The 26,956-nt window shown below is 37.8% G+C and overlaps 1 protein-coding gene across 1 annotated transcript in view; it reads right to left on the bottom strand.

Moving 5' to 3' along the window:
- Positions 1 to 814: 814 nt before the first annotated feature.
- The window catches only part of LOC127622630 (ventricular zone-expressed PH domain-containing protein), a 160,578-nt gene continuing 134,436 nt past the window's right edge, over positions 815 to 26,956 (bottom strand). Inside the window, exons 12-14 of the mRNA XM_052096641.1 lie at positions 17,598 to 17,715; positions 7,654 to 7,790; positions 815 to 1,584 (exon numbers count right to left, since the gene is read on the bottom strand). Of these exons, the coding sequence (XP_051952601.1) occupies positions 1,348 to 1,584; positions 7,654 to 7,790; positions 17,598 to 17,715 (492 nt within the window). The 3' untranslated portion in view covers positions 815 to 1,347. The remainder of the gene's footprint in view (positions 1,585 to 7,653; positions 7,791 to 17,597; positions 17,716 to 26,956) is intronic.

The raw sequence follows: 26,956 nt of genomic DNA, 5'->3' as shown, positions 1-26,956 counted from the left end.
TCCGTTCTGCATAACGCAGCGCTCATTTAAGCTTATCGCGGCCCATTTCACGGCCGACCTACCGGCCTGCTCGGTTCTCCCGATGGTCAGTCCACCCCTGATCGGCACCAAAGTGGAAATGCCCGGTATGCCAGATTACCAGTCCAGCTCTGCTCCCCAGCAGAATATTCATTATTAGAGGCAAAAAAATACAAAAATATATATTTGTTTAACTGGCAATCTAGCTCATCTATGATCACATTTTCTGAAGCTATGGCCAGTTGTGCAGCCAACCAATAACCTTAGAGCGACAGCAGTAGGAACGACCACTAGCGACAAGAAATACAGGGACTAGCGACAGTTAGCAACAAAATTACTGACAGTGCGAACAGGGCTTCATAGAGACTGAACATCAGCCAGAGAAAATAATAGTTTTAAGTTTTTATATTCAGCGAATTAAACTTCAGCCTTCAATAGGTTTTATATCTGTATGTATAGTGTCTGATAATGTACTAGCAATGTACACTTTAGTTTCTCGTCAATGAAGTTTTGGGCAGATGGGCAGAAATGAATCTGTCTATTTGATCCTATTATTAAAAAATGTGTCAACTGGAAAATGGCATTCCCACTGATTTTATGGCATGTATACATATACTTGTGGCTACTGTATATAATAGATATACAATTTATATTATGGCAGTCAATTTAACATATATTAATGATCTTATTAGTTGAGGAAAAATATATTCTACATATAAGGGAAAAACGGCCATAATTAGTCCAAATTAAAGATGTAGGCTAATTATTTATATTTTTATCAAAACTTGTGCTGGACCAATGAAATTCCTCTGTTGTGTGAATTCCACTTCCTGTCAATCAGAACTCATGAATTGAAAAAGAGCCAATTCTTAAATTCAGAATAGTTTCCCAACCTCTGACCAATAAAACGACCATTAGTTTGAAGAGTAGCACAGGTATCTGACAACATATTCAACATTGCTCATCCTCTTTATATGCTCTTTGTATATCAGCCTTCTCTTTGGCCCTGTTCCATCTGGTGCACTTGATGTAGGTTCACACACATCCATGAAGTTCATCAGACTGTAGGGTGTCCCATTTATTTGATCAATCAGGACGCTGCTCACAAACACCAGATTTTTGTCTGCTGTGTGTCCTCGGTGTGCCCTTTTGCCAAGCCTGCACTGGTGCACACTTCAGAGTGAACAATAACACTACAGTCCTATTAGCGTTATGTCATAAGTGTGGACCTGGAAAAACACCACAAGGGCTGAGGGTGGCATTTGGGACAGTGTTTTTGTCTCTGATGTTTGATGAATTGTCATAATGAGATAACTTGGCAGTGAGACATCACAGGTATGTGGTGGCCTCGTGATTTTCGCGTTCTTTGGCCTGGGCTACAGCTACATTGATGCACTGGAGCCATTCTTCTGCATGCTTCTCATCCTGAGCCTTCAGCACGTAGGTCTTGCTGTCTGTGAATATCTCGAAAGCTCTGGGCAGCCCACGGTCACGCCTCTTCTTTGCAACCACCTTAACGCTTTGCACTTTGCTCAGTTCAATAGAGCTGTTGTCCAGTTCGTCCTTCTGTGAGTACAAGAGGAGAAAAGAGGGTAGAGATCATTTTTTTGATCAATGAATCTCCTCTTTTCCATGGCCTGTCCAGTTGCTGAATAAGGATTTTTTTTATATATATAATTTAAATTCAGATTGATTAACTAAACAATTATTCAGGCCAATATATAGAACAGTTTGACTGTTTCACTAAAAAGAAACATTTTCTATCTAGCAAATTAAATATTTAGGGCAGAGCAATTCTCTATGGAAATAACCATGACTTTAAAGTTTTCTTTTTTTTTTTAATAAAATGTTAATAAAAATGACATAAAAGCAGCATAAATTGTATCCATATGACTCATGGTTTAATCCATGTCTTCTGAAGAGATACGATCGGTTTTGGGTGAGAACGGACCAAAAATGCAACTCATTTTTCACTATAAATCTTGACACCTGCAGTCTTCTTGGTGATCATTATTTGAAGCTCGATTACCAGGAAGATGATTGCTAATAAGACTGCAGATGTCAAGATTTATAGTAAAAAAGGAGTTGCATTTTTTGCCTGTTCTCACCCAAAACCGATCGTATCCCTTCAGAAGACATGGATTAAACCACTTTAGTTGTGTGGATTACCTTTATACTGCCTTGATGTGCTTTTTAGAACTTGAATGTTTTGGACCCTATTGACTTGCATTGTATGTATATATTCACATCATATATCCCTCATAATATCTTCGTTTGTGTTCTACAGAAAAAAGTTTGAGATGGCATAAATGTGAATTATCATATTAAGGTGACAATTCTTTTAAATGAACACACTCCATGATCTCCAAGTCTCTATGATACATATATATGGTTAGGTCCCTCAGTAATGGTAAAGCTCATGAAATATTTGCACCAATATATTAACAACACATCTCTCCTCAACAAGCTGTACAACCATTCATGCATAGCACAATCTATGAGGGATGACCAATATATAGGTTGAAATATATTGAAATATATATATATATATATAAGGTATGTCATCTCAAAGAGAAGGGAAATTAAATTCATAAGTTTTTGAATCTCGAGTCTCAAGGGGTACTCAATCTGAGTTAGTATTTTATACACTAACACTCTGGGAGTTTTCATGGACCGCAGCCATATCTGCTGGATCAGTAAGTTTGAGTCTTTCCCTCTCTGCTCGTTCCGAAGAAGAGCCCAATTCTTTACCTCACTGGCAGTCATTTCAGATGATCTGCTCCACATCTGCACATACACGCTACAGCATGGATACACATGGGAATGTGCATGTGTTTGGGGAAAAGGGTTTAGGTTATGAGGTTTTGAGGTCACATGGTGTTTCCCCTCTCTTGATGGTTCTAATTTTCTAGCTCTTTTGTTTTTCCTGTTTGACAATAGCAATTGTTAAGAGGCAATGCACAAGGGATTAGCTGATTTGCCAAAAAATTAAATGAATGGGGAATTGTATTGCAGAGGACTTACTAGTAAGTGCACTACCTAGGGAGTCATTTCTAGGTCTGTGCCATTCTCAAAATCGTTCATGTTTGCTCCCTATCAATTCTCAGAATGCACAGGAAAAACAAAAAACATAAAGCTTACATGTAAATGTATGAAGACAAAGCCTTTTTTATGTCTTTAAAAGAGATTCTGATTGTAATTATCGTTCATCCCTAATGTGCATGAAAGGGAAACAACCCTACAAACGTTTACAGGAATTAGAGTTGCTAAAAGAAGATAATCTCTTTTTACTTTGTATTTAATGTATTTATGTACATTCTGCAATTTGTACTCTAATACTAATATTCATATTGTAATAATTTGTGTTTGGCTTTCTTATGTCTGAATGACATTTGCCATTTATCTGCATTTTCACTTTTACTTTATTTATTTTTGTCTTTCTTATTTGTGTGTAGAGAGTAATGTATTTAGTGCTCTATATCAAAGATAACATTTCAAGTTTACTTTACAATATTAAACCAGTAATTATGGCTAATTATTATTGACCTTTCAAATCTGTTACTAAAATCATTTTTGCATGTTTCAGTTACAAAAAAACTCTTTCTTTTTTGTTTACTGCAAATACTGTAAACAGCCAATAAATGTTAAAAAAAATCTAAATAAATACTAAAAAATGAATCAAAATGTCTTTATTTTAAGATTCATTTCATTGAATGAGATTAGTTCATTAACACAGTTCATTAGTAACAATTTAGTAAAACCAAGTCTTAATATAGTTCAATAAACTTAAAATGCCACATTATAAGTGGAAAAACAATCCAGTAACTTGAGCAGGTAAATGTTTTCTTCAGAACAAAACAAGACGAATGAGTCATAAATACTGGCTTAATATATTTCAATAAAACTGAACACCATCAAATAAATGCAAAACAAAACATTAAGTTAAAGAAGTTTGCAATTAACATCGGGGGTCCAGTTGTCTTTAATAGAGGATTCAGTCATTTATGAGTAACAGTTTTGTAAAGCCAATAATAATTATCTTTAATTACTGGCTTAATATTGTTTAGTAATCTTGATTACTTTCACTTACATTACTTTATACTAAAGAATAAGACATTTGATAAGCTGTGAATTATGGCTAAGATGGCCTTACTCTGCATTCAGTTAATTATTATTTACTTTATTATTTAGTGTTATTAATGCTTTACTTGTGCATTATTGTGGACCCATAAAATAAACCCATTTCATAAAGGCTCTTTACTTTTTAACAACTGCAGTGAAGATGCGCGCTGGTGTGTTATACAGCGATGTTGTTAATATCAGGAATATTAACAACTGTACACATCCTTGCCATCGTATCGTAAACAGTCATCAGTGTCCTGTTTATTGGATCAATGCCTGTGCCCAAATTCATTTCAAAACCGATTCACCGATTCACCGATTCAATAAAAAGATCAAAGGAGTGAAATGAGTGATGTGAATGACAAATGAATGTAGCAATGCATCACTTTTCTGATTTAAGAATTACAATGATCAAGATCTCATCTGCTTGAAACTTTAATGAATGAATTCATTTTTACAAATGAGCTTTTGCTGGCCTTCTGTCAGAACACTGTGGTGACCAACTGATTTCAGCTTTGTAGTCATTGTTTGTCATGGTTTTGGTTATGAATTCTCTTTTGCACAACCTTGAATACAGCTGCAAGTTATATAGTTATGTGGTGTTTGCATTGTTTAAACACAACAGAGGGTTTCTAAAAAATAAAAAATAGACTTTTAAGTTTTAGTTTTATCCAGTTTATGGGATACCCTTAAGGGAAAGCTCTGGTTTATCTCAACATGAGGTTTTCTGTTGTTTCACAGACTAAATACATCAATAGCATTGAAACAATGGAAAAGCAGTGGGGTGCGTAAAGGAAAAGTTCACCCATAAAAGAAAGTTCTGTCTCAACTTTCCCTCATTTCGTTCCAAACATGGCTTACTTTTCTTTCTTATGATGTTAGATGTCATACCTGGTGCGACATGAGAAAAACATTGGCGAGCTACTGCGGATTATCAATGAATAATGCCTTAAATTTCAGTCTGTTCCACACACAAAGCTATCGTATGGCTTCAGAAGGCTTGGAATATAGTGTACAGGTCATCTGGACTAATTTGATGATATGTTAATGATACTTTTTGTCCTTTTTTGGAGCTTGGCCAGTATAAATTACCATCCACTTTTGTTATATGGAGAACAACAGCTTGGACATTCTGCCTCATTTTGTGTTTAAATGAAATGAATTTGGGCACAGGCATTGATCCAATAAACAGGACACTGACGACTGTTTACGATACGATGGCAAGGATGTGTACAGGTGTTAATATTCCTGATATTAACAACATCGCTGTATAACACACCAGCGCGCATCTTCACTGCAGTTGTTAAAAAGTAAAGAGCCTTTATGAAATGGGTTTATTTTATGGGTCCACAATAATGCACAAGTAAAGCATTAATAACACTAAATAATAAAGTAAATAATAATTAACTGAATGCAGAGTAAGGCCATCTTAGCCATAATTCACAGCTTATCAAATGTCTTATTCTTTAGTATAAAGTAATGTAAGTGAAAGTAATCAAGATTACTAAACAATGGGGGAATATCTACGATGGTGCCTGCAGATGGCCGCCTCGGTGTGTCTCTCCGTGTCTTTTGAAAGCAAAGGTCAAGGAAGGCTCCAGGCCCAGATGGTATCTCACCAGCGTGCCTTCATTCCTGTGCTAACCAACTGGCCCCCATCTTCACTCAGATCTTCAATAGATCACTGGAGCAGTGTGAAGTCCCATGCTGCTTCAAACACTCAGTTATTATCCCAGTCCCTAAGAAACCTAAAATCACAGGACATAATGACTACAGACCTGTCGCCCTGACATCTGTGGTCATGAAGTCATTTGAGAGACTGGTGTTGGCCCACCTGAAGGACATCACTGGACCCTTTCTGGACCCCCTTCAATTTGCTTATCGAGCAAACAGGTCTGTGGATGATGCAGTCAACATGGGATTGCATCATATCCTGCAACATCTGGACAGACCGGGCACATACGCAAGGATCCTTTTTGTGGACTTCAGTTCGGCTTTCAACACAATCATCCCATCTATACTCCGGACTAAGTTAAACCAACTCCCTGTTCCCACCTCTACCTGTCAGTGGATTACCAGCTTTCTGACGGACAGGCAGCAGCTTGAGGCAGGGAAAATTCAATTCACTTCCAGCACCTGTACCATCAGCACTGGTGCCCCCCAGGGATGTGTGCTCTCCCCACTACTCTTCTCCCTGTACACCAATGACTGCACCACCAAGGACCCCTCTGTCAAGCTCCTGATGTTTGCAGACGACACCACTGTCATCGGCCTCATCCGAGATGATGATGAGTCTGCATACAGAAAGGAGGTTGAACGGCTGGCTGTCTGGTGCATTCAAAACAACCTGGAGCTGAACACGCTCAAAACAGTGGAGATGATTGTGGACTTTAGGAGGAACACCCCACCATCGTCCCCCCTCACCATTCTGAACAGCACTGTGGCAGCAGTGGAGTCATTCAGGTTCCTGGGCACTACCATCTCAAAGGACCTGAAGTGGGAGATACACATCGACTCCATTGTGAAAAAGGCCCAGCAGAGGTTGTACTTCCTTCGCCAGCTGAGGAAGTTCAACCTGCCACCAGTGCTGCTGAAACAGTTCTACTCAGCAGTCATTGAGTCTGTCCTCTGCACTTCAATAACTGTCTGGTTTGGTGCAGCTACCAAATCAGACATCAGAAGACTACAAAGGACAGTTCGGTCTGCTGAGAGGATTATTGGTTGCCCCCTGCCCCCCCTTCAAGAACTATACACTTCCAGAGTGAGGAAAAAGGCTGGTAAAATCACTCTGGACACCACTCACCCTACCCACTACCTTTCTGAACTGTTGCCTTCTGGCCGGCGCTTCAGAGCTCTGAACACCAGAACCGTCAGACACAGGAACAGTTTTTTCCCTCAGGCCATCCATCTAATGAACAATTAAATTGCCCCATTGAGCAATAATTATGTGCAATACACAGTTTAATTTTAATTCTATTTATATTATCCAACATATCCACTTCTGCCATTACTTACATTGCTCTGTACATAATATACTGTATTTTTTCTTTATATAACAGATTGTATTAGATTTGCACTACGTGTGTGTATGTGGGTATGTATGAAGGTGAGTGTATGTACGTATATGTATAATTATTTATATTGTATTCTTTTTTGTTTTTTGTTTTAATTACCTATGTCTTGCTGCTGTTTTGTATTGTTTGTATTGTTGTACACTGGAAGCTCCTGTCACCAAGACAAATTCCTTGTATGTGTAAGCATACTTGGCAATAAAGCTGTACATTCTGAATATTAAGCCAGTAATTAAAGATAATTATATTGGCTTTACAAAACTGTTACTCATAAATGACTGAATCCTCTATTAAAGACAACTGGACCCCCTGATGTTAATTGCAAACTTCTTTAACTTAATGTTTTGTTTTGCATTGCTCCATTTACGAGATGCTTGCGGATGAGTATGTTCAGGTGTATATAAATAATAGTTGTTTGATATCGCGTGAGAGGGAGACCTACTGATTTTCCTCTTTGGAAGAGGAGCTGGTTCCCGGCCAGGGTGAAGTAGCGTGTTTTCCACCTTTTGATGAACTTCCAGCGCACCTGCTTCTCCTTCAGCTTCCCCTCAATGAGTGGCTGACCATCCTGATTAACAACTGAGAAGAAAGAGTCAAGCTGAGATGGTCTTTAAAAGCTAAATTAGAGGCAAGCAACTGTGTCTTATGAGATCCTTGATATAAAAATGGCATTAAAAAGTAGTTGGACATTTAAGACGCACATAAAAATGCAATGTCATTGCATTAGATAACAAAATATCAAAGCAAACAGCATTTACTGTAAAGAAACATAGAACATGCACAATTTTCAAGCAAACCATCTCACAAAAATAGAGTTTGTTAGGGTTGATATGATAAAACAATAGACAATCTGTTCAAAATAAAGACTTGAAAGGTATTTTGACTCTTTCTGGCATCAGAAAACATATGGACAATGTATGATGCTTTTTCTTTGTCCTTTTTGGAGCTTGACAGCCCGTGGTCATCACTTGATTTCATTGTATGGAAAAGAGCTGTGTGCACATTCTTCAAAACATGGTGGTGGTGGTGTAGTGGTCTAAGCACCATAACTGGTAATCTGATAATCAGAAGGTTGCTGGTTCAAGCCCCATAGCCACCACCATTGTGTCCTTGAGCAAGGCACTTAACTCCAGGTTGCTCCGGGGGGATTGTCCCTGTAATAAGGGCTCTGTAAGTCGCTTTGGGTAAAAGCGTCTGCCAAATGCATAAATGTAAATGTAAAAACATCTCCTTTTATGTTCCGCAGAAGAAAAACTCATACAAGTTTGAAATAAGATGAGGGTACAGGATGACAGAGTATTTACTTTGGGTGAAATATCCCTTTAATACTTCATCTGTCCAGAAGAAAGAACAGAAAATAGAGTCAACCTCTTCTGGACCGACGCCATCATGAGCTCTCTAGACAGAGAGAATTATGAGTACAGCTCTCTCATTAGATAAAAAGAGAGTGTTTCATGGTGTTTATCGTCTGTTTCAGATGCTCTGAATATTGTGTCCTCTGTCTGTGTTTGCTGGCTCTATGTGAACTACACAAAGCATTTAGCTGATCTCTCTCGTGGGGCTTTTTCTGTTAAAAAGGAAGAGGGTTATAGCCTTTCCAGGATGGTACAAAGCAGCCTATTGTCTGAACTGATTTTTAAGCAAGGAAAGCCGATGAGAATCTATAACGCTTTGATAGCCCACTTAAGTCTTGATCTCCAACTGGCAGAAGTTGCCCCAGGGTCCATTACAAAACACCAAAGCACTGATTAACACTGGGGCAAGAACGCCTGGTCTTGACCTGGCCTTCCTGGAAAATTGTATATTTGGTTAAATTAGGTTAGTATAATCATTTAATTGAGCAAAATCAAACACATGTACACAAGCATACCAGTGAACAAACCAATGGCAAATACATTATTATGTGTTTGTCCCACAAGCAACAAAATAATTCTCTATTATGAATTCCAAATATGTTTCTCTCATCCTACATTTTCTCTGCCATTCTCTGTCTGCCAAAACCAACGTACTAATGTGTGTGTGTAGAGTGTAGATGGGCAAAACCAATATGATAGCGTATGTTGTGTTTAGAGTGAATGCTCTCGGAATTCCACATCATTAAAAGCATCTGTGCTGCTTGAACGTTTTTCCTATATATCATTTCTGTTCTCTGTTTATATTATGGTCTATACAATACAGTACTTGAGTCATGGGAGTAAAACATACAGTACAGCTGCAGGAACTGTTGAAGTTGGTCTTTGGGAATTTGGGACTTTCTGAATTAGAACTTGCACCAATTTGCATATTATTGATCCTAAATAGAGTGTAATTACAATTATTACCTCCCAAATCATAATATTTTGAAAATAGTTTGCCAAAGGTTCCTGAATGTTATACTGATTATACTGTGTGCATCCATGCATGCTTATTCTGTAAGTTACACACAACCAGGGTCAAAAATGCCACTGAACGTGACAAAAATGCCCCAGTCATTAACTTTAAATTAAAGAAATTTAACGGATGACACACAGTTTGTTTTACATTTAAAAAAAAAAAAAAAAGCCCCGATAAAGGTATAAAATGCTCATGAAAATTATTTCCGGGGCAAATATTGTCCCATAATATAAAATTTAATTTCGTACACTGCCTACAACACCGTGCACAATGTTAGAGCAGTTTGTCATTTTTCACTTTCAACTTTTTCAGTGCCAGACGTGCCAAAACCAAACCTAAAAAACAAGAATAGTTTTTAACTTAAGTAATCATTATTTTCAAGGTAATGAATTTCGCTAGATGTTAAAGCTTACAAGCAAATGCAAACAGTGCATGACAAAAAGGTACAGAATTCACATGCAAATAGAAGTTAAAAGAACATAAACTCAATAGGAATCCATAATTGATGCATGATGCAGATGCTTTTATCCAAAGGAACTTACAGTGCATTCAAACGATACATTGTATCAGTACGCACATTTCAAACCTAGGGTTGCATGATTATGACAAAAATCATAACTGTCAATTCTTTCCCTTTCCCTTGAAATTTCAAATTTCAGTACTAATTTTAAGGCATTTTGTTTGCGCATGCAACACAACTAAAACAAACAGAGAACGGTGTTCCTGAATTAATGTATTGCTTTTTTAATCATTTGAATGAATATAAAAAAAGAATACATTTTTATAATTTATTATGTTTTATACATCAGTAAATCAAGATCCAAATGGTCGACCTCACATCAGTCCTCTTAGCATCATGAAAAACAACGTCAAACTGTAAATAAATGACATACCTAGAAAATGATTAACGTGGCAATACAAGAACACTCCCATCCAATTCTATGAATCTTTCAATAAGAATAACTAGTTCCAGTTCCTCAAATCCAAGGAATAAGGATGTTGCTAGTCACTGTGGGGAAGGTCAGTATATACTTTTCAGATGAATATGTTATAGATGTTTCTCTGGGCATTGGCCAACATTCTGCTTTACTGTTGATTTAAAGTAACTAAAGAAAGAAGCTTCAACAGTCCGATCGTTTCCAGCAACCCCTGCTGAGAATGTCCTCTACTTGAGTCACTTCTTGTACAGAATTTACTGGAAAGGGTCTCAGATATTTCAGTGAAGAGGGATTAAATCCAACTCCATGTTGATAGAAGAATGTAGGATTCATTCATGAGTGTATTTGGGGCTTAGAGAGGTAAATGTCTGTAGATATGCTTTAACAAAACAAAATATTTAAAAAGGTTTCTAATGAGATGTGTTCAAACCTTACATTGTTTGGAATGTTTTGAACTCAAACAGTATTCAGTTTCGTGAGTTTTTGGCTTCAGTGGAAGGGCTCATGCACAAGATGTGACTCGCTAGCTACGTTCCCCCTCCTGTACGTAACTAAATAATAGAAAGATGAAAACCAATAATACCAATAGAGAGAAAACAATAACTAAAGCTACATTTGGGTTGGTAAAGGGACAAATGAAATGGATTCAATACATGTTATTACATAAATTACACTTGACTGTATATTTTCCATTTACCAACAAAGTCTCCAATCTCTAAAGTCACAGTTTCCAAGAAATAAATGACACACAACAAGCATATAGTGTCAGAATGTATAGTTTTATATAAAAAAAAGTTAAACCAGCAGATGTGAAAGTGAAAGGCCCAAGAAGTTAGGGGTGGCAGTCTGCTCACTGGTATATTCATACATGTTGATGACTGTTGTGAGGAAGGCTGCTTCATACGGGAGGTTATTGAAGTTAAAGGCGTGTCATTACGTGTCCCCTTGTTCAAATTTGTCATTCATTTCTGAGCCAAACACAACAGGGCAGATCACTCTCAAACCGTGTAACGTGCTTCATGAGATGACTTCATACGAGACTTCCGTCAGACCACAACACTGTCAAAGCAGGTTATGCCTGTCCAAGCTCGCTTAACCCTCCAAAGGTACTTCTTTCTAAAATCATTCACCTCACTCTATTAAAAATCATTACAGCTCTCTGCTAATGGAAACTGTGCCACATATCAAATAAGGAGACGGGGCAGAATATGAGCGGCACTTCTATTGAGGATTCAAGGACTCTTGTATGTAAAAACATTTCCAGTTTCATTAAAGTGTTTCTTTGTTGCCTATATATTAATTCTTTCAGAGGTGAAGTGAGCGTCATCAACATTTAATGTAACGTAACAATTCAATGCTCATTACCAAAATAAGCAGTGAACAATTTTTATATCAAACTCAGTGTGAGTCAAAATATTCAAAGTAGAAACACATTCAAATTAAAAGCTCATCAATTTCGCTTTTTGTTTCTATAAAAGAAAGCCCAAAAGCCTATAAATACACAGCACAGCTCTGTCCATTCAGACCAATTCAAACTAAAGCATATAATGATTAGTATGTTGTTTGATAAAACAGTAAGCCACAAGAGACTGTGTGGAGCTTGAGTCTTTACTGTAGTAAAATCTCAGTAATGTACAGCTTCAAATGGCTTATTGCTTTAATAAAACAGTGGCAACGGCGCTATGATAAAATACGACAACGTTCAATAACAAAATAAACCATTTTTACACCAAATAATATAGTTAATTAGCCTAACTGTAGGCTTTTTATGTTTGCCAACATATGAACTTGATACATTGATGCATTCTGTAGAATGTGCTGCACATGTGCCAAGTTTGTTGGTATTTTGTAACAGCTTCAAACCAACATGATCACACAGGAAGTCGGCATGCAGTTTCCGAAAGTTTCGGTACACTAGGATCGGTAAAAGTATGTCGACCCATTGATATGCCCCATCTCCCATAGGACATATTTACAATGGCTCCACAACTGTTACTTTCCTTTGTGGCATGACTGGTAGTTTTTTTAGTTGAAGTAATGTTAATTTCAACATATAGTAGGGTGCAATGTGGTTAAAGGCACACTGTAACATTGATGTGTGGTAAGGAGGAAGCAATTCCCATTCCTACGAGGAAGTAATCATGTTTTTAGAAACAATCATGAGCGTTAAGGAGGTTGCATTTTTATCCTTAACATTGCATTTTGTCTCTACTAATGGTTAGGGTTAGATTTGGGTTTTGGTTATGGGGGTAGATTAAATGAAATAAGCATTTCTCTTCACTGTTTAACACCATTCAGCTGAAAACAATAATTTTTACAACTGGCTTCTGGCGAACTCTCCTGGATATTAAGGGATGTCACACTTGTTTATGTGCTCTGAAACACTTCCCGCTTTAGCCTCTGGAGGCAGTGTTTTCAAATTCGGTGAACGTATACCGATTTCGGCTAAAAAAAATCAGCACACGCTTAACGATTTTTATGTGAGATCAGGCTGTTCAAACGCAGCTCACCAGAATATATTCAATCAAAAATGATTGTTCTACAACAGCACTATCTCTATTTTTATCCCCATTTATTCCTGACAATTTAAAATGCCAATAAACATGTTTATCCTGCAAAATTACCAGATATTTTCTAGTTGTCCATGACCGTGGGAACCCGGTTCTACATTTGCATGCATGGTTTAAAGATCATGTATCAGTCCGATAGGAAATGCTCCCGATAAGTGATGGCAAATCCTTACAGGAAATACAAATCTGCACTCTTTCAGTAATGTGAGTTGTTTGGTTTTCTACAAAAATATGTCTATGGTTTGATAAACCTCCACCGGTTTCAAGAAACACAATTGCATTCCACATAAATGATTATCTGCTTAAAAGTCGAATTTTTTAAACCCCACTTCACAAACTGCCCCTTCGGCAATGCAGAAGCTCTGTTAAGCACATGGAAATTATGGCTTATTGCGAAATCAATGCTGAGGCCTACCACGGAAAATATCATAAGGACATTCCTTTTCAAACATCTATAATTTATTTCAGATAAAGTAGACATGTTCCATGTGCACCGATTTACAATATGCTTCATTGTTGTTGGTTGAAAACTCAGGCCAGAGGCGAGAATCTTCTCAGTTGTATCTAATTGCTTCTTGTGGAAAAATCCAACCAAAAAGCACATGTGTATGCCTGGAGAAAATTCAAAACCAAACAACAGCATTTAAGGATGCACTTAAATGGGATCAGAAGACTGAATCAAATAGGAAACCATGGGATCTTTGACCGAGCGAAAAACATCTTAATGCTGGACTGACGTAAACGATCTCATCTTCAGCAGTGAGAGGAACTAGCTCTTCCTTTAGTTCCACTTTCTTTCTCCACTTTATGAGAAGCAGATTTCATTCATTTGGTTTGCAGTATTCAATTCAGAGGACTCAAAACGTTCAGGACATCTGGAGTCCTGCTGTGCTTCATCAAAATCATTTAGCTCCAATTCATTTGCTTTGGTGAATTATCAACTTCAAATCAGTAAAAAGGCCAATCTCTCTTTGGTTGGAGATATTTTGACATCATAAGTATTTTACTGAATCACCTAAAAAAACACTATGCGAACAAATAAAAAAAAAAAAAACTCGATAACTCTACATCCTGTAACTTTGCAACTTTTTAGTGGTAAAACCTAAAAAAGAACAATCAACGACCATGTACACACTGCTGTCAAATTACACTCATTGTACTTAATCCTGATTCTTACACATTTACAATTTGAAGTGAATTTAAATTCACTTCAAATTCAGGTAGAAACAACTGATTTTACATCTGCATAGAGTGTACAGACCAGCCTGAACAACTAGTTCCAACAATCTCCTCCAGAATATTATTTTGATAAAAAAAAAAAACAAGTACTAATGTCAAATCAGCTAAACTGTTGCCATCCATGTTTCTTTTTATTACAGCTGTGAGATGACAAACTTTCTTTAAACTATTACAACCCCAATTCCAAAAAAGTTGGGACAGTATGATAAATGCTAATAAAAACAAAAAGGAGTGATTTGTAAATTATATTCACCCTTTGGTATATTGAAAACACCACAACTACAAATTTGTGGCAGGGCGGAGGGCGGGGTCGGGTCGTGATCCTACACACCCGGTCCCGTATTAGGCTAATCAAGCCTCCGAGAGGGATAAAGGTCGACTGCAGAGGATCGTGTGGGAGAGGGAGAGATCATTTACGGACATGTCCGTCATATGTGTGTGTTTGTCTTTTGTTTAAGTTGTTAATTAAAATATTATTTACACTGTCAAGCCGGTTCTCGCATTTCACCCTCTTCAGTGCTCAATATAGTTAAAAGATTCAAGGAATCTGGTAAAATCTCAGTGCGTAAAGGGCAAAACAAAAACAACTTCTGAATGTGCGTGTGATCTCTGATCCCTCAGACGTCACTGACTTAAAAAACATCATTCATCTGATATGGATATCATGAACATGGGATAACTTTAGTAAACCTTTGTTAGTCAACACCACTCGCCGCTACATCCACAGATGCAATTTAAGATTTTACTGTGCAAAGAAGAAGCCCTACATCAACACTGTCCAGAAGTGCTGCCAACATCTCTGGGCTCGGTCTCATCTTAGATGGAAAGTGTTTTTTGGTCCGACTGGTCCACACTAAAAAAGCTTTTGAATAACACAGCCGTCGTGTTCGCCGGGCCAAAGAGGAAAAGTACTATCCAAGCTGTTATCAGCATCAGGTCCGAAAGCCAATGTCTGTATGGGCTCATGGCATGGGTAACTTGCACATCTGTGAGAACACCATGAATGCAGACAGATATGCAAAAAATTTGAAGCAACATATACTGCCATCCAGCACTTTCTATTCCAGGGACGTCCCAGCATTTTCCAGCAGGGCAACTTCAAACCACATACTGGCCGAATAATCAGAGAGTGCGGGTGCTCGATTGGCCTGCCTGCAGTCCTGACCATCTCCAATTGAGAATGTGTGGTACATTATGAAGGACACCATACGGCAACGAAGACCTACATAATGGATGAATGGGGGAAAATTCCACTTTTTAAACATAACAAACTTGTGTCTTCAGTGCCTAAATGCTTAATAAGTGTTATTAGAAGAAATGGTGATGTTTCACAGTGGAAAACACTCGACTGTCCCAACTTATTTGGAGCGTGTTGCAATCATCTGATTTGAAATGACTGTACATTAAAAATAAACACAAAACAATGAAATTCAAAGGATAAAACCTCATATAATGTGTAGTTGTAGTGTTTTCAATATAGCAAAGGGTGAATGTATTTACAAATCACTCCTTTTTGTTTTCATAAGCATTTATCATACTGTCCCAACTTTTTGGAATTGGGGTTAGAGAGTGACTCCTGTATTCTTAATGCACACAGAATAATAACTGAGTTTTGTGGCTTTTAGTTGATGTCTTGTTAGATTTGAGGTTACATTTATGCTACTTTAAGATTGACAAAACTGACATTTTGCAGATATACACATTAAAGCTACACTTCGTAACTTTTGGCCCTCTAGCGGTAAGCATATAATTGTTTTGGTAATTACATCAGTCAGTCTTCTGCTCTGTTCTTCTGCGCAGATGAATCTGATGGTTTGAGGAGTACCGGTGTAACCATGCTTATAGGTGATCAACTAATCAGAGCAAATGTCAACAACAAAACACACCCCTCACAAAATAAATAAAAATAATTTATTACGAATGGAAGAAAAAGACGGCTATCTGAAAAATATGTCTTAGGAACAGGTAAGTAGCATATCTTCCACTGTTTTTTTTACTTATTGAAAACGATTGTTTCAAAATAAATACCATTAGAAAAGTCAGGCAACGCTGATATTAAATAACGACTGCTAGTCAGGTCCTGGAGAGATTGTAGATGCAGCCAATCACCTTCTCAGCAGAACGAATGACACACTGCAGTCTGCTATTGTCCGTGGAGGTGAGGATGGACTCAGTGATGGAGGTGTAGAAGTGCACCATCATTGTCTTCGACGGGTTGAACTTCTTCAGCTGCCGCAGGAAGTACATCCTCTGCTGTGCTTTTTTAATTAGAGAGCTGATGTTCAGCTCCACTTGTGGTCCTGGGAGATGATGGTTCCCAGGAAGTGGAAGGACTCCACAGTGTCAACTGGATGATGGGGTGGGTGGGCCTGGGTTCTTCCAGAAAACTATGATCATCTCCACAGTCTTCACAGCATTGAGCTCCAAGTTGTTCTGACTGCACCAGGTCACCAGATGATCAATCTCCCACATGTAGGCGGACTCATTCCTACCAGAGATGAGCCCAATGAGGGTGGTGTAATCCAAAAACTACCATGCTAAGAGAGCTAACTGGCTAACTATCGGGCCCATCTCTGGGTCAGTTTTAAATGCTTTCAGGTCTCCGAGTTGTCGTCACATCTGAAAAGCCAGTCTGATGTATTTTCGTGTTTTATTACAGGCTCTGTCGCTTTCTCTTTTTGCTCGCAGACTCTTGTTGGTTTGAGGTTTCTTTATTTTGAAAATGGGTGATTCCCCAGAGGGTTGCCTTTTTGAATGATCCATGGTCAATATTTCTCATGTGTTGTGGCTACAAGCTTTCAGCTTCAAACTACTACCACACCTATCACCTCACACACGCGCTGTAGTAGCTCCGGAACTTCTTTTCTTTATTTACGGACGTGATGTATACACGCACGGATGACTGAAGGAAGTATGCAATTCCCGCCAAATCCATCCCGACAGCTCTAAAATATAAATCGTTATTATAGATTTACCATAATGAATCGGGGTAAGGAAAAAACATGGTTTGGAAGACGGATTTTTGGTGTACTTGCTCATTAATAATTTTTTTTTTATTTCTAACAAAAAAATCTTACATAGTGTACCTTTAAAAAAAATTACAAAGGATCAATATGTCCAGCACCAACTTTTTGTTTCAATAGGAAATACAGTATGTAAACACAGATCTGCACTAATTCAGCTATTTCATGGTGGCTTTTAATACGGTTGTCATCCCCAAAATGTTGCAGTGTGCATGTGGCCATAAAATAGCAATTCTTATTTACCTGTAGCCTTCTCCGGGTTGCTGCACATGAAACAGAGCCATCCACTCTCCTCTTCACTGTAGCTGAACAAATAAAAAAAACGGACCTCCTCCAGATAGATCTGCAAACTGTCAACATCCTGTGAGCACAAACAGAGAGAGGGGGAGCAATTAAGTGAACTGATGAAACTTTTTAACAACACTGAAATTTACACAATGGAAGGAGTTCTTAACAACATGTTCTGGCTATTACCACACGGTTTTGTTCCAAACCCTAGTACACTGCCTAAATAGACCACCTTTTAAATCATCATAGGTATGCTCCCAATGTGAAGGCTGTTCCAAACAATAGGCATAAGAATGTTATCTTGTATGAGACCTGGTTTCTGCCAGCCGTCACAGAGAATGCAATCACAGAACGCATTGCAACAAGCTCAGTATTAAAAAATAAAATAAAAACAAAATATCCAAGATGGTGCATACAGTCAGGAGAAATGTGGATTATAAAAATCGCTCTTATTACATATTACTCTTTCTCCCAATATTTGTGTGTGCTATGTATTAAGAGTTTGCAAAAATCCTATTTTGCCCTACATAAGCAAAGGGAAGAAACTAAAACATTTTTTATGTAGTCACAAAATGTGTAACGGGTCCTTTAGATGATGGTCTGTCCTGCAGCAAACCGGTTTGTCTCAACTATAAACTGAATATTTCTCATATTCAGAGAAAACAGAGTATGCAGAGCTGCTTTAGAAGAGAGGGAACAGAGCTATATGTACACTTCTTGCTTTGATGAACAAGAACACTGTGAAAATGTAAAAAGTTTACATTGCCAGGGAAGCAGTAAACCACAAATGAGTTTTTAGAGAGTGGTGAGACGTTTGTGGTAAGTAAAAAAGGAAGCCTCTCAAGGCTACCAGTTCTTATGATTAATGGAAGTTGAAAAGTCTTGATTGTCTTAAAGCAGGACAGCCACTTGAAGAATCTTCAGATCCATCCAGCAATCCTTAAACTCTGTCCCCAAAGTCTTCGTGAAATGGGCTGAAACAGCTGCGCACTGACAATGCTTTCTTTATGTATTAGAGTCAACAACACAGCTAGATACCAATCAACAATGAGAGTTGACATCTAAATGTGCTTATGTACTACAATTTTCAATGGATATGAGGGTGTGTGGCCTATTGTGAGCAAAATTTGACAAAATGAGGAAGAGCCATGATATTTGGAAATGATCTGTTTTTACAGATATCAAAGCCAAAGGTGTGACCATTATGCTCAGCTGCAGATTTTCGGAAAAGGACAAACATCACATGGAATACTTGGGAGAAAAACATGGATTCTTTTCAGTGCCTTTCCAAGAAATTACAATCACTGGCACGTCCACTGCCCCCACCCTCGAGAGGCCTGATTCTTCATTGTTAAAATAACATGAAGTTTCACCAAAAGTGAATCAAGCCAGATTATCAGTCATTCCAAACTTCTCAGACCTGAGGCTCAGAAAGATAATGGTCTGACAGAGCATTAAATACAGACAACGTTGTAATGCCACCTTTCCCAGACAAAACAACACCAAATTTGTCTTTGACTGTAAAGGGATGAAATTGCATTAAGGAAACATTTTCAGCATTAGAAATACATGATACAAGATATTTAGGCACAAGAGTAAAATGAAACAAGGGGCAGAGGGTTTATTTTTCACCACCCAAGGTTTACAATATGATTCATTGTTTCACCAAAATGCAGGGGTGTAAATTAACTTGTTACAAATACTCACATTACTGTAATTAACCACTTTTCCCAAGATTTGTACTTTTTTCAGTAGTTTAAAAATTGTATACATATTGTATTTACTTGAGTACATTTTAAGTGCAGTATCTGTAAAAGTATATTTTTGCTAGAAATTCTTCTCTCTGCCCAGTAGATGGCGATATGCATGAAGAATGTGAATCACCAAAAACACAAGACGTGAAAGTTAAAGTGGATATTGACTGATCAGGGTGGAGAATTATTATTTATTAAATATTGATCTGTTTTCTCACCACATCTATCATAAATATTGTTCTAAAAATCTTAATTTGTGTTCTGCATCAGTAAGTCATACACATCCAGGATGACATGAGGGTGAGTAAATTATTACAGAATTTTCATTTTTGGGTGAATTATTCCTTTTTAAGCATGATGTAGCCCCTGTACCAAACAACTTTTCTCATGTCTGCTCTACCTCCTTTATTGTGCAGGACATGACGTGCCAAGTGATCCTGCTTATTTAGCATTTTTTTGCATGCATTGTTTGAACATGTTTTATGCACAAAAATAACACTGTTTGCATTAAGGGAAATTTAGACCCTACACAAACTTATTTTAATGCAATTGTTTCATACATTACGATTTAAAATGGTGACCAGTGTATGGTATGAAATGAACTTTTTAATCATTTTATTTCTTTAATTTTGTGGAATCAGATTCATGTAGTGTTTATCAGAGATAAGTGATGTATTTTAAAAGTTGGCATACAGTGTTCATTATAATGGGGCATATGTTTTGCAACTCAGTACTCAATACTCATGAGTACTTTTAAATGAGCTACTCTTTTACTCTTACTTGAGTAGTTTTTAGGACAGCTACTTTTAATCTACTCACACTACATTTTTGGGAAGTAACAGTACTTTTACTTGAGTATGATTTTTCACTACTCTTTCCACCCTTGCCAAAATGTGACTTGCGTAGTATTTTATGCTAAATTCTCGAATGAGAATGATTTTTTTCAAAACAATAAGTTCAAATCACACCAGATTTGAATTGCTTAATCATTTAAGCAAACTGCACATGTTTTGGCACATGTGTTCAAAAGAGTAAGTACAACTGTCCACAATTTGCACATGTGTAAATGCACATGACTTGCTGATCAGAACTGATGAGTTGATTCTCAGTGAAATTGCATACTCTTCACAACTTCTAAACATTCTTTCATAGTGTGAGCCATCACATACTAAATTATTAATTCATTTGTCAAAATCTGTCAGACATGCATGTATATTCCATATATATCTATGACATGGAATGTTTGTGATGTCTGCTAAAACTCTGGCCAGACCAACATGAGCGACAGGATGTCCACCAAGAAGATGGGAACTTGTGGTGTTACGTACTGTGAGGAGGTACAATTGATTAGTTTTGAAAAAACAAATCGCAGGTTTTTGGGTTGTTTCATTTTGTGGCAATTTTCTGTTCACTATATATGACTATGTAAGAAATTTGTGTGGGTATTACATATATAATTTAGAGATGTGGACGAGATCAGTTATGTAGGGTATTTTGTATGCATTCTACCACCATTATATGTAAGGATATTTGGTATGCTAAATTTAGAAGGGAATTTAGGGTCATGAAATATGTGAGCTATGAACTAAATTAAACTGTCCTTATTGTACATTATTAGGTAATGAACTGTACAACCATTGACAACCATTATAAATGACAAATAACTAGATTATTTGTCTTAATAGATTCTCCACCATTAAAATTATAATACAACGTATCGTTGTATTCGCTCACAATTTCTACTGTAAGGAATTAGCTTTAATAAGTAAATTATGATTAATTATTTTATTGGAGTGATATTATTCCCATGGCTTATTGAAAATAATATCACATGTATTTAGGTACAGCTTTGAAGCGAAATCTTTTAGAAACAGGGATGAGATTATTTATCAAAATATACCACAGTCACGTCGTCTTCGAACACAGACAAACTTTATTACTATTCTAACATAAATCTAATCTAACACATATATACATGAGACAGGTTGGTGAAAAGAGTGACAGAATGTGGAATAAATGATCAGTACAGTGAAAATTTACTTTACGGAGTCTCTTGACAATACCTTAAGAACCATTTCATCCAATCAATTTGCTATCAAATTACTCAAATTATTTGATTAATACACCAGCACTTAGAGCACAATATTGGAGATGTACTTGCTTGTCTTTGTGGTGTTTCCTTGCGTTCTTTGTGTGGCTTGGTTTATGGTCAAAAGTTCGTTCTGTCGATGTTTTGATCTCTGTGTGACCGAATTTATTGTCGGTATGATTGCATTTTTTCAAGTTAAACCTTAGTTACCATTCTTAGTAGAATGAGATGAATCAAACCAAATTAAAGATTACATTTATCAATTATAGGTGATTGCACATCGCTACACACATTTTAAAGAGGTCCATCAGTCTATAATCATTAATTTGTCAGGTACAAACATTACCACAGTTCAAAGCGATTTTCAGCATCATCAAGCAAGTCTAGATTAAGATGAAATATCTTAAGAGTTGTGCAAATCTGATGGTCCTTGTAACCTTACACAGAACAGCTTGGTTTAACTGGGTGGGGGTTCTTGTTGAAGGCCGGTCATTTAGGACGTGGAAACATTCCAAACTGAAAGCCTGGGTTTTTCATGTTTCAAATCATGTTGGTGGAATTCTTCTGCATATGTAATCTTACATTTCTAAAAATGAACATGCAAATGTAAATTTTCTGTTTATATGTTACACATTGCTACAAAAAAAAAAATCTGTATACATACTTACACTTTAATTAATAGTTAATGAAAGCCCATCTGAGCATTTTTAGGCAAAATTCTCCAGCTACAATAAGCGTTTTATGCTGATGATATTGTTGTAAAATTGCCGGCTACAGAGAGCGTGAGTAGGAGAAACCGTATATCAAATGAATAACGAGCCAGCAGCTTCTGGAGATAAGGTAGAATTTCAGCTTTAGTTTTGCATCTTTGGACCTGCCAGCTCCAGTTTCAGTTCTACTTAATGTGGACTATACATGCTGGAGTAAATGTGAGTGTAAGTTAAATTACATTTATAGCACAATTTCCCATGTTATTAATCACAAAACCCGATCTGGATCTGATTTTCTGCCTTGTTGAATGCACCTGAACTCTCATTACAGATGCATCTTATTTAGCAAGCATTCATTATAAAATATATTTGTATGTGTATCTGTCGGGTTTTCATTTCTGGAATAACATACAGTAAACACTTATGTTATTTATAATGAGGTATTTTTTTCCATTGTCTTTAATTGAATGTTTTGCACTGTACAATGCAGAAACAACACAAATGTATTGCAATAAGTTTGGAAAAACAAATAATGAAGCGACTATGATGAAACAGCATTCAGGGACAGATGTAAAAAAAACAGCAGCTCGTTATAAAGGGCCACACCGCACACGCAATGGCAAATTTATGATGAATCAATACACTTAAAACATAAAATTGGAACCCTTATAAACCACCCCACTAAAGCCCAAATAAATGCCTTACCTTCAGTGAGAAAGGTTCTAATACACTTAGTTCACTATATCAATGCACTTCAGCCTAATAATATATAAAGATTAATATTGGTACTGTCGGGTATAGGCGCAAGAATAAAAAGCAAATGTGCAACTAACCGGGAGAGAGAGAACAAATCTGCAGAGCTGATCCTGCAAGACAAGCACTAAATAGTTTACAGGGAAGATAAACACAACGTCCTCTTTATGAACACCATTTATCAATCAAATACTTAATGCGTGGAGCACCAATCACAAGGGAGTGTCACACATGTGCCCAGTAATGGAGAATTGAGCTTAATATTAGCAACAGCATTCTCTAATAAGAGGCGCACACCAAGCGCGCTCAATAAGGAATGCGCATAAACAGTGACAGGCATAATAACCATTTACAATACCTGTACAAGCAGATTATAGCTTACTGATTAAAATCTACCTTAAAATCTTAATGTAGCCTATCATTCATTTTACCCAAATATTTGACTGCATTAGTCAATCTAAAGAACAGGTTATATGGCTTAAAGTTTGTGGGTAAAACCAGAATGTTAGGGTGTATTGACTAACTGAAACATTTGTCATGAGCCTGTTTGTTAATACATTTTAAAATGTAAATTTTTACGATTTTTTTTTTAGCTTTGGTTGTCTTAAAAACATTTCCACAAATATTAAAAAGGTAAATTATGTTATACATGTTTACAGGGGACATTTAAGGTATAATACAGTTGCCCCCCTTCAAACACACCCAATAACAGTTACAAACAAGTAGCTCAAATGGAAGTTATAAGAAAAGCAGGCATTTACAGTAATATATATTTAGATAATACTATTTTATTACAACAGCTATACTGTACACCTCTATAATTGCCCTTGTAACAGCAATATATTGCTATATTACTTAACTATGTCACAACATACAGTGTCACTATCATCGAATTACAATAAATGTAATTGTATTATCAGGGGTCCTATGTACCAGAAGTTATGAGTACCGGAATCTGTATCAGACCCTCAGGACACTGAGTGGTAAAATCAAGTCAACCAATGACAATATCAAGAAAGTGGATCTTCGTGAGCTCACCATCCTGGAGAATGCCTGCAGCAGAGGAAATAATTCTTCAAACAGCTATATAACCACAATCTTCCCCAGGGACCACCACTAGAGCCTCCACCCATCGACTCGCCGGAGAATCCATTCTTCGATGGTGAGCCAATAGTCGATAAAGTGAAGAGTGTGATAAGATTGCTAAGGAATGGAAAGGTGCCTGAAGTAGACCAATTCACTGCCAAAATGTTGACAAAGCCAATGGGAGACGTCATGCTGCAACGGCTCCTTGTCCTCCTGACACACATCTGCCACTCAGAATGCGTTCCATCAGCATGGAAGAAACCCATCATGGTGCCAATCCTGAAGAAAGGATAGCCGGGAATGCAAGAACTACCACAGCATTAGTCTCCTTTCAGTTGTCGGCAAGGTTTTCATGAAGATCATACAATCAAGACTGCAGAAACATTGTGAATAGACCAGCCGAGAAGAGCAAGCAGGATTCAGGCCATTCGCCATTTGTCAGCTGGAGGAGAAAGGATCATGTGTGGAAAGCGAACAGTCATCGTCTACATCGACTTCAAATCTGCATTCGACTGTTCACTGGCCCGCACAGTGGAGGGCATTAGAAAACGAGCATGTGACACCGAAAATCATCCAACTTCTCCAAGCATCATACAAAGCATCATACCAGCAAGGTGCGGATCCGAAACAAACTATCCAAGGAATTCCTATCCAAACCGGAGTCCACCAGTTAGATGTCGTTTCTCCCCTGATTTACAGTATTGTGATCGATGCCGTTATGAGGAAAGCATTTGAGAACAGATGTGGAGTGCAGTACGACATTAAAACTTCCTGACCTACTTGATGTTTGCAGACGAGAGTGCCATATTCACAAACATGGATGGAGAGGCTACCTACATCCTTTACCACATTGCCAGCATCGCCCAATCATACGGTCTAAGAATTAATGCGGACAAGACCAAAGTTATGACCACAGAAGTATCACAGGCCAACGTTCACCTTAATGAAGCACATATTGAACAGGTCAAAGAATTGAAATACCTGGGATCGCTAGTGCAGAAGAAGAAAGTGGAATCTACCACGAAGTCCACAGCAGGATTGGCCAAGCAACAGCATTGTTTGCTTCGCTCAACTGGTGCCTCTGGAAGCAGGCCAATATCTCCATCAAGACCAAAATTCGCCTCTTCTGAATACAGATTCTGCCAATTCTCCTGTATGGTTCGGAAACATGGACTCAAACCAGACATGAAAAAGCTTGAGGTCTTTCCGATGTGATTCCTGAGACAGATCCTGGGTGTCTCTCTTCATGATCGCCATCATAACAAAACTATTTGGACAAGATGCGCCCATCAACATTCAGTCGAAGAACAAATACAAAAACACAGACTGCGATGGTTTGGCTACATCTGCAGAATGAACACCAGTCAGCTACCACACAAGTTCCTCTGACGAGAGCGACCTGTGAACTGGAGGGTTCAACGAGCAGCACCGAAGAAAACTTTGCTCAAACACATTGAGAATGACCTACGGAATCAGCGAATGACCATTGATGAGGCTAGAAAAATCGCCACCGATCATTGAGTGTGATTGAGTGCATGACCTGCTCCCAATTCACCAGCTAAGGATGAAAGAAGAAGTGTGTCAAAATTCTAAGAATGATGTCATTTTACATTAGGAGTAGCACAATGACAGTCAGTTCTGCGAAGACAGCACACTCTACAACAAAGAAATAATGTGTTGGACTTATGATAGTGGAATATGGGCAAATGTGTTTTGTAGTTAAGCTATATATATATATATATATATATATATATATATATAGTGCATCCGGAAAGTATTCACAGCACTTTACTTTTTCCACATTTTGTTATGTTACAGCCTTATTCCAAAATGGATTAAATTAATTATTTTCCTCAAAATTCAAATGACAATACCCCATAATAACAAAGTGAAAGTAGTTTGTTTGAAATCTTTGCAAATGTGTATATATATATATATTAAAAAAAATACATATAAAAATCACATGTACATAAGTATTCACAGCCTTTGCCATGACATTCAAAATTGAGCTCAGGTACATCCTGTTTCCACTGATCATCCTTGATATTTTTCTACTTGATTGGAGTCCACTTGTGGTAATATAAGTTGATTGGACATGATTTGGAAAGGCACACACCTGTCTAAATAAGGTCCCACAGTTTACGGTGCATGTCAGAGCACAAACCAAGCCATGAAGTCCAAGGAATTGCCAGTAGACAGGATTGTATTGTGGCACAGATCTGGGGAAGGGTACAAAAAAATTTCTGCTGCATCGAAGGGCCCAATGATCACAGTGACCTCCATCATCCGTAAATGGAAGTTTGGAACCACCAGGACTCTTTCTAGAGCTGGCCGCCTGGCCAAACTGAGCGATCGGGGGAGAAGGTCCTTAGCCAGGGAGGTGACAAGAACCCGATGGTCACTCTGACAGAGCTCCAGAATTTCTCTGTGGAGAAAGGAGAACCTTCCAGAAGAACAACCATCTCTGCAGCACTCCACCAATCAGGCCTGTATTGCAGAGTAGCCAGACGGAAGCCACTCCTCAGTAAAAGGCACATTACAGCCCACCTGGAGTTTGCCAAAAGGCACCTGAAGGACTCTCAGACCATGAGAAACAAAATTCTCTGGTCTGATGAAACAAAGATTGAACACTTTGTCCTGAATGGCAAGCATCATGTCTGGAGGAAACCAGGTACCGCTCATCACCTGGACAATACCATCCCTACAGTTTTGCATGGTGGTGGCAGCATCATGCTGTGGGGATGTTTTTCAGCGGCAGGGACTGGGAGACTAGTCAGGATCGAGGGAAAGATTAAAAGCGCTCTGGACCTCAGACTGGGGTGAAGGTTCATCTTCCATCAGGACAATGACCCTAAGCACACAGCCAAGATAACAAAGGAGTGGCTACGGGACAACTCTGTGAATGTCCTTGAGTGGCCCAGC

Source organism: Xyrauchen texanus, chromosome 29 (assembly GCF_025860055.1).
Source record: "Xyrauchen texanus isolate HMW12.3.18 chromosome 29, RBS_HiC_50CHRs, whole genome shotgun sequence".
NCBI classification, from domain to species: domain Eukaryota; kingdom Metazoa; phylum Chordata; class Actinopteri; order Cypriniformes; family Catostomidae; genus Xyrauchen; species Xyrauchen texanus.
The sequence above is the reverse complement of the archived record's forward strand: the minus strand, read 5'-3'. Positions and strand labels throughout refer to the sequence as shown.